The sequence below is a fragment of the Falco cherrug genome, chromosome 2, assembly GCF_023634085.1.
Source record: "Falco cherrug isolate bFalChe1 chromosome 2, bFalChe1.pri, whole genome shotgun sequence".
NCBI classification, from domain to species: Eukaryota; Metazoa; Chordata; class Aves; order Falconiformes; family Falconidae; genus Falco; species Falco cherrug.
The window spans coordinates 29,867,868-29,881,342 of NC_073698.1; the positions used below are offsets into that span (position 1 = coordinate 29,867,868).

The following is a 13,475-nucleotide window of genomic DNA, read 5'->3' on the forward strand; positions in this document are numbered from 1 at the left end:
GTCCTAAACCTCTCAGCAAAAACAGAAGCGAACCCTGAGCCTCCAAGATTTGACTCTCCTTGGCCAAGATAAGTTTGAAAGGCAAACCAGTCCTCATGCTGCAGAGAAAATGTTTCTTTTCATCTGAGTTGGGGCTGGAAGGGGAAAAGGAAAAACTTTGTCCTAACCTCAGATCCTGTAATTATTTTGACTCAGCAGCTCAGTAACACCCATCCTTGCTACCCATATATCTAAGACGGGGTATTTTCTGCATTCCCAGCTCCTTGCTTCAGGTGCAGCTGGTCTCCAGCACCCTGTAAGAAGGCACTGTCTCTGCTCCCCAATACCCATTGGGTCAGTTATGCATCATAGAAAAATCTCTCTTCCAGATTTCTGCGTTCAGCTATCTTGAGTGTGAAGTCCAACTACAACCATACTTTTTCATGCAGATAACGTACATGTTTTAAATAAGCTGAGGCAAATATAGGCCCTTTTCTCCTCCTCATGGCCTCAGATAAAAGGGCATAAAGAGATGTGTTCACGAGTCTCACAGACACCCGTATTATATAATACACTGAATAAACACAGAGGTTTTAGCTATAAGATATTGATTCTTTTTGCTGTATAACATATTTGCTGTTGTCCATGCATGCATGTAACCCTCATGCTGCTTCCCATCTTCAGGCATTTTGCACTGCAAATGCCCAGCACAGAATGCCTTTATGTATGCAGCTGGCAGACACCTGCACCGCCAGGCTGACTTCTGGCAACTCCAAGGATGTATTCAACAGTAACATACTGACCTTGTACATAAACAACTGCAGCTGACTTCACAAAACCAATAGGGGGGTAACTACTGCCTGACTGCAGATCTCGAGTACTTGTTTTGTACACCCAGTGAGGGAGAAATCTCCAAGGCAGCAGAGACCTGAGCTTGCAGGTAGCACAGCAACAGGTTCATAATTTTTAATGGTTGGGTCCACAAGCAATCTTTTCTCAGAACCAAGGCTTCAGGTAATAAACCATATTTCCTAAATATGATTATACCACTCCTGAACTCAATGTCATGGTTGCCTGGTATAGGTAAGAAGAGCATTGGCCGATTAACTCAGTAAATCAGCTATAAACCCCCCTCTAAAGAAAGCTGTGATCAGTTAACATTTGCACTGTTACTTCAATGGTTTATATAGCAACACTAGACAGAAAATAGCCACCCCATAAACTGTATAGGTTCATTAACACAATATCTGGCATAAAAGCCTTACAACTACTATCTGGCTACCTTGTTTCAGGCAGGATTAGCATAGACTGGTAACAAACCATGCATTTCTCAGGATTTTTATTTGTCTTGGCTTTCCGACAATGTTGTTTGCTTCTTGGTGCTGAAGATGGGGGAGGAGGAGGGCTTTCAGCAAGAAATTGGTTATTACAGGGTGAATCAGGTACCCGAACATAGACGCTTGGTCCATTCTGGTATCTCCTAGGGTGCCCGCCTGGCATTCCAGGAGGACACAGCCCTCCTGTAGGTCCTGAGACTAATCTGCCAAGACACCCCTTCTGGGCAGCTGAGGCACCCTTTGGCATGTAAAATGGCAGTAGGTCTTACGCTTAAACACCAAGCCACTACCTAGGTGAGATTACTCATTTACTGTCACCTGTCTTCCTCCCAGGTATGTCTGCATGTTGTGTCCCCCCACTCCCCCACGTAGAGCAGCTAGGAAATTCTGCCAAAATGTTATGTTGCCTTTCCTACCCTCTCCAAAGACATTCTCATAACTTAAAGAAGCCATCTATGCACCTTCTTCTCTCTGCTCACTATCCGTGCTTCCCAAACACACACGGCCAAGCTGGTCTCATAGTTATTAACCTCTCCTGCTTCCCGCATTGCGCTGCCAGGAGTGCAAGTTCATTAGCACTTCAGCTGTCTCTGTGCGGATTATACCCAGAGGCTGCCAGGAATATGGACGTGACCTATAAAACTGGCAGTATATTCGGTATACCGGTATATGGTATATTCTTAGTTACATTATTTACATATTCTTCCCACTGCACTGACAAGAGCTTCCCAGAGGTCCTGCTTCTGGGCATAGCACTGGTGAAGCAGTCTGGGTGTCTTCCCACAGGATGCAAACGTGCCCTTAAGCCTTGCTCCTGCTAAAGCCAACTGAAGCTTACCCTTTGCCTCAGCTGGTATATAGCTGCACCCTTGGAGCTAACGTGCCAATGTGGAAAAGCTACTGTGACAGAATAATTTTGAAAGGCTTCCTTGCAAATGAACAAATAGTTTCTGTGGCATTAAACAGATTTATCCTGCCCATGAATAACTTTTTCTCTTGCACTGACTTTATCTAAGCCCCTTGGTAATTGCATTTGTAAAATGGGTTAAGAGCATGGATCAATCTGGCTGGCAAGTATCCAAGTCCTTGTAAACACACCAAGAAAAATAAAGAGGTCACATCTTATCAGTCTAACCATGGAGGTATATTCAAACTTCAGACATTAAACTGCCTGTAATTTAACAGGGATGTTAATCTACCATTTTGGGTATAATTGATAATTTTAGTCTGTAAAAAGCTGCAGTATCCATATGAAGCAAATAGAAATATTGGGATCATTACTAAGCACTGATGTGCAGGCTGAAAAATACTAGGAGGACATTGTGTGGTTTCATATAACTGGGAAGAAGTGAAAGTTATGACCAATGCTGTGGCAGTGATGACACTGTTAATAGCAGAACTCTGTGAGAAGTGAAAAGGTAGTCCTGTTACTTTAAAAGGTAGCTACTATAATTGTTTTGAACTCAGAACAAGTTAAAAGAATATGAGTCCATGGATCACCAAATCCAGTGTTTCTTACACCTGTGCTCTGCTGTATAATCCCTTTTCCTTAAGTGACCATCCTGTCTTGAATTAGGTATTAACCTGTTTGCATCTGCTGGGAGGCTGTTACGTAGTTGGCCATCAGTATGTACAACTGCCAACTCAGATCTGTTTATCCACAGCTTTTTGTTCCTGTGCCAGAAGAATCATTTAGTGAAACGACCGTTTTTTCTCATTCCTGTCATTTGCCTTCTGGTATAGTTTCCAAGCACAGTCAGAGCTCCCTGCAGACTTCCTTTGGTTAGGCTCAGATGACCCTATCTTCCAGTTTCCATTTGTAAGACTGTCTCTCCGTTCCTCTGCATGGGGGGAGAGCCTTTCCCTGCACCCACCCCTCTCTGGAGCCCAGGGCTGAAGACAGGTGAGGCCTGTGGGACCTTGTGCAATAGCACAAGCACTTCCCATACTCCTTAAGGGATACTAACACACCAGAGACTGCACATCTCTTTTCATGTCCATATTGCACTGGTGGCTTGTAGTCATCTGAGTACAAACAGGACATTTTCCCTTTGGTTTAGTTACAGAGCTCTACTTCTGACTGTACAGACTTGTTTAAAACCTGTATACCAAGACCTAGTCTTCATGACTTACAATAGCATAAGTTAGATCCAAAGTTTCTGGTTTCCCCCCATTTTGCATACATTAAACTTCTTTTGCTCTGCCACACTTCCAGTGTGATAATTTCCACTTCTGTAACTTCATTCCCATTTGCCATTTTGCCTTCCTGTTCAGCATCAACATCCTCAGCGAAAACAGAAGTAAAAATTAATTTCACTTGGAGGTCATGCTTAGCAGGCTTTCACTCTTTTAGTGCATATGGCTAAAATCTTATTCCAATTTTCTTTGAAGGGTTTACTTCAGCCTGCTGTTCAGCAAGTCTTGTTTCACCTCCGTACTGTCTGGCACCTGTTATTTCTGAAAATTCCCTGTTTTGAAATTGAAAGCCTTATTTAGAAGCCCTATTTATTTATTTTTTTTTACCCTTCCCTTCAATTTACTTGAAGCCAATGCAAGATGCCATAAACCAAAGTTATATAACATAGCAGAAACCTCCTGAAAAAGAACAGGGAAAAAGGCCACAAGTGCATGTGGTTTCTCTGTAAAAGGTTTGTGATGGCTCTTGTAAGCTTGAGTTTACAGGTTATCTCAGGCTAGCACAGGTATGCTTACAGTGCGAGCAACAACCGTGACAAACCGGTGACTGTCTTGGCAGATGGGCAGGGAAGCTGAATTGCCTCCCGAGTCCTGGACACATTCTGTTCACCTCTGGCATGGGGTTCCTCTGCGGGTGGCATCTGCAAAGTGGCACAAAAGTTTTTACCACCACCTGGACGTGACTTACCAGCACACAGAAGCCCCATGTACCTGGATTTTCAGTCCCAGGAGCTACAAACCCAGAGGCACTGTGCTGGGGGTGGGGTGGTACATACCTCTGTGCACACCGGGAGGTCTGTACAGTGGAAGGATGGCACACAGAAACAAGGTCAGGCAATTTGATAAGCTTCATAAATGCAATTCACTCTAACAAAACACTCTTCTTTGAAATCTGAACAACAACTTTCCAAAGGTGCAACATGATTCAAATGTTAAGCAGCAGTAAATACCTCTGCAGCGCAGGAATGCACATTAGCCTGGCTCTGGATTGCCACAGATACCCCATTTGCAGGGCAGGCAGCTATTAAAAGCTTGCTGGTTGTTATCCCCTTTATCTCCCTTGGATATGGCGTAGTGAAGCAGAGCATGCTGATACATTGCCCAGATATCGTGCCTACGGATGTCCTAACGAATAAACTCTCTTTCAGCACTTGGTTACAAGCACTTGAGATTAGTTCAAGAAGAGCGTCTGTGGGAATGTCTCTCTCGGGCTGCTCTTCAGGGTGCATTTCTTTTCCTTCACCACCTGACAATCACTGTGCGAAAGAGAATCAGTTTGTCACCCTGTGATGCTACATATATATGAGTACTATCACATATATAAAATAATGAGTACCATCAGAAATTCTGTTTGTCTTCCATAAAAACCTAATAACAGAGAGCTATCTTATAAACCTCTGTTGGTTCTGTGCCTGTATTTCTTATAACACTACACCCACTAGCCATCATTTCTCCACTCAGGCTCATAATTCCTTGCCTCCTCATTGTTTTAAACAGCTACCTCATCTCGCACTGCTCTTTGCATAAGCTGAGGTTGACGGGTATCTGGTGAGTATCACCAACTGCTTTCCTGATCAGTTATACACACAGCAAGGGGTTTCAGGTTCTTTCTTTAGCAGTACTGTCCTGGCTCTTTCATCTAGGATAGAGCAAAAAGAAAAGCCTCCTTTCCTGGCTGCCATTGCAGCTTAAGCTCTCCTGCACAAAACCAGTAAATGTGTTTCTGTTTCTCTGGGTACTGAACTTACCTGCAAAAGTATCCTATTTCCATCGTGGTCTTCCGTCTGCCACCTGCCTTCACTGATGGGGCTGCAAGGGTTGGGCAAGAGAGGCACAAGCTGCCCCACATCTTTCACTCTGAACTCCAGCACCGCTGACTCTGTTGGCATTGGCACCTGGCCCTTCGGAAGTTTTTTTAAAGAAAACTGAATGTCTATTTCCATGTTAGAATAGACAGGAAAAACACAGAAGTCCACTTTTTTCTGACATACTGGTCTTTTCAGTATTAATTCGTACAGTTTCAGAATGTCAACAAAGTTTTCACTCCTGCAGTATATAGTGAAGCGGATAATTTCTTTCCCGTAGTGCACTGGGCGAATGGCCCAGAGAGGAGTCTCTGGAGCCAAGGTGTAAAAGTCCTGGCTGCATGGCATGTAAGGGAGGAACTTCCCATGCACTCGCTCTGTGTGGTGGTAATGCCAAGGTGGCCGCTGAAAGGTTTCGTGGAGCTGCAAGATGGGTTCTTCTCCATATTCTTCCTGCAGAAACAGAATGATGGCAAGGGCTGGCTGAGAAACACCAGCCTTACTTGGCTTCCTGCGCTCCTTGGGCACTCGCCTTTCTGAGACTCGAAACAGCTGGAGGTCTGGATGGATCCAGGCTAGAAGCTTATCAATGGCTTGCTGAAGAGTCTTGGATTCACCCGGATCTGTGATAATATGTACACTAACAAGGAATGGGTCTTGTATGCCTTCCACAGAAAGTTCACCTGAAAGTATAAAAAGAAAAGCAACCTTTAAGATTTGTAACCAGGTTGTCAATATTTAGGTGATCCTTAAAGGAGGAACAGTCTACTCAGTCACACTGGGCTTCCCCCCCCCCCCCCCCCCCCCCCCATCTCTTTCAAGCTAACCTACAACAAACTAGAACTGATGTACAGAGATATAGCAGCCAAGAAAATAACCAGAAGACAGAGAAGTTCCATCGAGCATACCATAAGGGTTGCTGTTTCTACTGAGGTAGAATCCGAAAGACATTACCCAACATGTGTTTCTGTGTTCGGTAAGAGCTGCCCCATACAGCTGAGAGGTAGGAAAGACAAAAGTATGGACATAGAGTAGGGGTGAAAGTGGCACTAATGATGTGCAGAATGATCAGGGTGGAGAGTGTTCATCCCATCTTGTTTTAATTTGTGCCAGATGGCTCAGGGCATGGAAATCACACCATTGAACTCCACTCCATCACCTTGACGTTGGAGTTTTTCACCCAGTTAAGAGTGTTCTGTGTCCTGGAGGCAACTGTTTTAATAAGTAAAGGCAAAGTTTGTAGGGAGAGGTAATATCTTTTATTAGACCAACTGATATAGTTGTGAAAAAAACCAGACAAGCCTTCAGGCACACAAGTCCTTCTTCAGGAAAAGATATTACTTGTCCCTACAAATCCTGCACTGTTTATATCTTCAGACCATCAAGACCATAATACTACTGCTTCAAGGTTTTTATAAGATTAGGGAAGAGTGGTAAGAGAAGGAAGCACAAAAAGTTACACTAACTCAGGGGGAAAAAAGAAACCTGTAGTTAGCCTTGGGAATCTTCACAGGGGCTCTATCTGTTGTTATCCCTGAAACCTCCTTGAAAGCTCAGAAACGCAGCAAGGGCTGGTTGGAGGGCTGGGGAGAAACTGTCACTTCTGCTTTGCTGGAGTTGCATGCCAACAGAGATGCATGTGAATGAAGATCCAAGACAATTTAATAAATTATCCAGGTAATCTGGATACTTTTGCAGAAATGGTTCCCCCTGTGCGGTGTTCTGAAACCACCTCCATGTCTGTGACCCTGAGCCTGGGCACAAAGCCTAAATGTGTGAAGCCTTAGAAAGGCTTCCCAAGCTTTTCATTGTGCAGACTACATTTAATAGGGAGACTGTCTCACAGGCTGCTTCCCCTCCTATTGGTAATCAGTACTAACCTCTCCCTCCTCCCTCCTGGCATCAGAATAACATTCCTGTGATACTTCAGCAATTGCTTTAATGGAAAAGCAGTATTACTCAATTAGTGCATTTTAGTTGTCTTTCAATACACAGTAGCTGCAGGACCCTGAGAAAAGCTGGATGCAACTGCATCATTTTCCAGACATGACTGGTAAATACACCACCAGCCTCAGTTTAGAAGCTGCAGAAAGATATGGTATGCAGAGCAAATAGCAAGCATACATTTTGCCTGCGGGAGATATAGAAAAATCAAGTAAAAAACCAAAAAATACAATTACAGCAGAGTTCTCATACCTCTGCAAGAAATGGGTGATGTGGAGTGGCTTTGTCAGATGCTTAATGGAGGAAAAAAATATGAAGCAAAAAAAGAAAAATATCTGTGTCAGTACATGGCAAGAGGCTTTGCTGTGACAATTGTTACTGGTAGGTAATTTTTTGAGATATCCCCTATGGATAGTCACAGTGTGGGAGAAAGACAAAGGGGGGGTGGGGGGAGGTCCTCTCATGGTCCTTTACATGTGGCAGCAGGACAGGAAGGAAAACAAATTGCAGAGGACAGTGATCTAATAAAACCAGAAAAAAGTAATCACCATAGCTACGCAGTCATTCATTTTCTAAGACTGGAATAGAAGATGTTCAGCTCTTTTCTCCCTCTGTTTCCTTTGTTACACAAATGCTAGCAAAGCCTGCAACAAGTGAAAGGCTTGATATTTATGCATATAAATGACTGCAGCTCTGAAAGAAGCCTGGGCACAACAATGTGAAGCAAAGAGCTATCATTCCTGTCGGCTTCTTGCTCTGCATTGAAAAAAAAAATATCTCTGAGCATGGCTTTTCTGCCCTCCTGTTGCTCAGCATGGTGCATGGATGCTGAATGGCTAAAGCATTTTTCAGAAGTGGAGCCTTGTGGGAGCCAGCCCCAGCATTAGTATTCTGCAGCCATCACTGCCTGTGCCCATCAGCACCAGATGCTCGCAGCGCCTGCCTCAGAAGACCACCAAAGCACGGCACAAAGCCATCATTAGGAGCTAGGATTATACATACAGCAGAGCATATCACCTTTTTTTGAGCTAGAAGCAACTATGCTGAAGGGGGAAAACCTAACAAATCAGTACAGAGAGCTTCAGTATCTGTTTTATGCCAGCAACGATGCTTTTACTGCAACACCTTTACACCTTCCATTACGAGGCTTCTGTGTTTATGAAGTGGCAGCCATTTCTGTTTTGGTAAGTGAAAGAGAAACATAAGAAAAGCAGAAATACGAGGCAAGGAGCTAGGAGAAACTTCCCCTGAACTGATGATAAGTTGCAAATTATTTCTATGTTACTAACAAGATTTTTTTGCTTCAACTGGCAAGGAAGGGAAGGAAACGACAGCATTTCTCATGACACAGTTCAATTTGCCCCCGGCAAATTGTCACAGAAGCAAATGAAAGCTCTGCATATGTATTACCCTTCCTGTGTTACTAGTTAATCCCACAGAAAATATCAAAATGCTGAGGCATCTATTTGGAAATAAGCTCCACAGTTCTCACAGCTATTACATTTTTTTTCTTTCCTGTGACAGAAGGGGATTAGTTCTCTTCGAGTTGGCAAAGCTCTAATATTGCTAAGAGGTAATTACTACCAGGATTTAAAGAGTATTTTACAATTCTAAACTTTTTACTCCTCTGTTAGGTAGCATTAACTGTCCACGAGAGGTTAAAGCAAACACCCAGCCCAAATGCTGCGGGACTGTCACACTTGATGTCCTAAAGCTAGGAGCTAAAGGTCGCCTGATATTTTATGATTGAGCTTTGGATGGGTCCTTCTCTATGTATTATTTTTATTTTGTTGCTGATGCAGTGTTGCTGAATGGAGAAAAAAAAGAAACCCCTGCAAAGCAGAATGGCAGTCTTGCCCTGTGGTTCTTCCTCCCCTCCTTTCCCTGCCCAGAAACCAGTATTTTTTCATCAGAAAGACAATCTGACAGAAAGCAGTGGGTGCTGTCAAGTCCGTCTGTGCCAGCTGCCTCATTTCAGTACAACTTCACTTAAGTTCAAGCTGCCTTGTCTTGGGGACAGATGGGACAGGTACCTGTCTGTCTAGCCTGGTCGCCTGTGTCCCCTGCTGAGTGCATGGAGAGAGGGGCTGCTGGCTCTGAAAAACCTGCAGAGGATGATCTTGCCTTCCTAATTCCTTTCATAGAATCATTCAGGTTGGAAAAGACCTTTAAGATCATAAAGTCTAGCCGTTAATACAGAACTGCCAAGGTCACCACTAAACTAGTCCCCAAGCACCGCATCCATGATGGTGATTCCACCACCTCCCTGGGTTTCCTCCCTCCTCCCTCTGCAGGGAACAGTGGTGCCTGCAGAGGACAATCCTCTTGGCCCCAGAGCTGCCCAGCCCTCCCCTGGCCAGAGGTCCTAACTGGACACCTGTGACAACAGTGGCCACCTAGTGACACGAAGACCCACGGCTGATGTGGGAGGCAATGGTGCTCTGCCTCCTTGGGGTGGAGGGTTGGGGGGCTAGCCACCACCCCTGAGAGGTGCCATAAAGACTGGGGTATCTGGTAACACCACCCTTGTTGCAGCTGGCCAGGAGGGCAGGGCTCCTGGCCCAAAGCAGGCACAAGCAGGTATGACTTCAGCTCAGCAACCCTAGCAGCTGGGAAGCAGCTAGCCTCACCTGGAGGTACCGGGAACTGGAGCTACAGCTCCTTCTCCCTGGAGTATGTATACATTTCTCATCAAACCACACCGGAGGCAAAACATCCCTAGAAAAACTGAGCAAGAGTTTTCTCCCATGGCACCTGAATAACCTTAGGTTAGAATAGTCTCCCTCTTGCATTTGCTTTTCGGCCCAGGACTCTTGCACCCCTGGCTCCAACAGGGTGGTTACTGGGTTCTCTGGCCATGACCTGGCAGTCTGGTCCCTCCTTCATGCTATGAGAGGCCCAGGTTGCATTCCACCCACAGCTGCCCTGCACAAAGACCTGTCCCTGTTCAGGGCAGTGTTCCAACCACGTTTTTATCTCAGGAGAAGTCACCACCTTCAGCAGTCCTGATAACATCCAATTTTCCAGGCTTCTCCAGGGGACTTGGCTGGAAATCCACCGACTGCCTAAAACCAATGTGTAGCAGAACTTAGGAAGGAGGTAAGTACCCGCTTCCCTGAAATGTCTCTCCTAACCCTGTGCTGGTGAATCAAGATATGGACCTAAAGACCTCTCAAACTCACCAGGAGATATTTAATGAAGAGTTGCCTATGGGGTTAGGCAAACCCGGTAAGCCTGCAAGCTAGGATGGAGTCTGTGGCAAAGAGAGATTTTAGGCAGACTGGACCCTGGCCCCAATTTGTGCATGGGAAAGTGCATTTCCAAACTGTGGCAGATATTTTCAATTTTCCAGCCACCTACATTTTCAATCTTCTATCCAGGAAACTCAGAGAAAGTATTCAACCCATAAATACTTGACATAAATCACTTTTTTAGCTGACCCATAATATTGCATTGAGAAACTGAACACTGGAACGTGAACTTCCATTTTCCTGCTGCGGTACGCTGCTCCATGGGAACCAGCGCCTGAACCTGTCTTATACACTGTACAGACTAGATTCCTTTATCACTACATCAGGCAGTAAGATTTCACATTTCAGCCTGACCAAACTGCACAATGCCCTGCAGGAGATGTAAATCAGGCAACGGGAGAGGGTCAGAGTGAGCGCACCAAGCTTCTGAACTGCAGCTCCCATCGAGTTCATTATCAGGAAATACTTGCTATCAGGGACTAATGAAATAATTCAAACCCAAACATTACAGATCAGCATATTTTGTTCACTGTTCATAAGTCAAAATATTTCAACTGCGGGAACGTAAAAAAAATAAAGTATCTATATAAAAAAATCACTGTATAAATAACGTCAGAAAAAAAGCACTATAAGATTTCCCAGTTGAAACTTCCTGGGATTTCTGTTGCGCAGAAAATGTCAATATTTCCCTATTTCAGTCCCATTACAAAACACAAAGAAATGTCAAAATGGTAGCATTTCTCACTGAACAGGACCTTCACATTTCATCCGAGTCCAAGGCAAGACCAACCATTTTAGGTGTATTAACTGAATGGCTCATGGGCAGACACAAAGACAAAGCTATTTTCATAAACAAGGAGCATCAACTTATGGGCAGCTGCAACAGAAGCCGTAACTGGACACCTCTGACAGCAGAACCCACTGCCAGGTCATGCTTTGATGAATTATGCAGCATCAATAAACTTTTGAACAAGCAGGATGTGACAGATTCACCAGCTCCTCCATTCTCTTTCCCTGCTGTTTAATAGCATCTGACAAATGCAGGGCTGCAGGATAATGTGCTTCTCAGCATGCCCTGCTTTGCACACCACCTCAAACTTATGAAGGGTGTTCAGAAGCAATAAGAAAGGGGATATTCTGCACAGCACAGCGACAAGAGAAACCTCTTTCACACTCCCATCAGAGCAGCATTTTCCTGTGGTGCTGCAGTTGAATGGAGATAATGGTGCCAGGATGCCCACTCCTCCATCCGTGCTAAGATAGTATAGACACAGCAGACCAGCATACTGACAAGTGTGGCAAAACGGTCAACCTGCTCTTCCAGACAGGCACATGATACAGGCTCTCTGTGCTGTTATTCAGTTGCTGAAGAACCAAAAAAAAAAAAGTATTGAGTGAAAAATAAAGCTGGGAAATGAAGCCCATTATCTGCCTGACAGAGATAAAAAGCTTTCTTTGGTATATTCATATGAACAGTCTAATGAGGTGTCATTGCCCTTAGTATACAGCACGCAGCCAACCCTGCGAGAATGAATCTTATCAAAAAGTGATACTTAATGCCCACAGAGGCCTTGCATGATCAAGCAAAGGCAATGGCAGATCTCATCATGTGGTACCTTTGCTGTTAGATGGTGCAGTGATTGCTGAAACTCCCCACTGTGCTACAGCCCAAAGTGAACTCTCATCCCTCCCCCACTAGCTACATTCCCATGACCTGCCCAAGGGTAGCCTTTCATGATCAGCTTAAGCTGCTGTTGAAAGGGGCCATCTCACTCCATTTCACATCCTTTACCTCTCCATGCACTCCTGGCCACTCCCTTACGCTGGCCTGGGTACTCGTGTAGCTACACATCTTAAGCTGATCATGCCACTGCACCCTGACCCTCGCTCTCCCGTTTGCAGTCATATAGTCTATGGTGCCAAGATTGCCATCTTGGCTTGCTTTCAGAAACATATGACGGACCCACATCATCTTCATAGGAAACACAAAAGCTATTGTGGCCCAGATTCATCCCACAGAAAGTTAGGTACCTGACAGATGTCCCTCCTGTCTGTCCTGGAGGCTAGCTGTCCTGGGCTCCTTTTGTAGTCCATGGTGAGAGACAGAATCAAACCTCAGATAAGGCACATCACTCTCCACTGTCCACAAGTGTAGTGGGAACCAAGCAACTCCACTTCCATCTTGGGCACTTCAGCTATGCAACTAAAACTGGAGGTAAAGTTTGTGGGCCTACATGCTTATCATGAAGATTATTCTTGTTCTAGTATCTTACTGTACCACCTTGTCAACAAACGAGGCGTGCTTTTGTGATGTGCATTACGGAAGAAAGTTGCCATGTTTTCCATTACACCCTAGAAAACCAACTTCTTTGAATCCTTTAGTCAGGCTGCTGACTGCCCATAGCAAGGCAAAGAGTCACGGACTCCTTAGGTCGTAGATAAACTCTCCATCCCTATTTCCCTCATCTCCTCATTCGCAGTACTGCAGCTTTCTCACTTATCCCCTAACTGCATGGCTGACAAGAAGTAGTTCACACTTGGTGTAAAGGTCTGGGTGCGTTGCCTGTGGGCTGACTGTCCAGCTGTAGGTCAGGAGAAGAGGTAACTTGAACTCACATTACAGCCTTTTTTCTCCATGGAGACAACAGTTTGTCCTGCTGCCTTTCACCCAGCTCTGATGAAACCTGTGTGAAGTTAGTGTCTCTGTAAAGAAAGACGGGACACATTCACTTCATGTTTCCCTTCAAAAAAAAAAAAAAATGCTAAAAAGAAAGGGATGGGAGCACCACATTGTGTTTCTGGCTGTGTAATTCCATGTCCCTGACAGCAGAGCCTTCTTGCTGTGTCTGTGTGTTCTGTCTTGGCTTTATGAAGCCTGTAGACATGCCAAAGCAGGGGCTGTGCTTTCCTGTATATTAAGCACCCAGAAAAAAAAAAAAAAAAAGACACCCATGTCTGAGAAG

The 13,475-nt window shown here is 44.7% G+C and overlaps 1 protein-coding gene across 2 annotated transcripts in view; it reads right to left on the reverse strand.

Moving 5' to 3' along the window:
• Positions 1-13,475, reverse strand: part of FAM124A (family with sequence similarity 124 member A) — a 55,945-nt gene that overhangs the window by 10,826 nt on the left and 31,644 nt on the right. For both annotated transcript variants that reach the window (XM_027815902.2, XM_055703194.1), the window contains exon 3: positions 5,261-6,000. In XM_027815902.2, the coding sequence (XP_027671703.1) occupies positions 5,261-6,000 (740 nt within the window). The remainder of the gene's footprint in view (positions 1-5,260; positions 6,001-13,475) is intronic.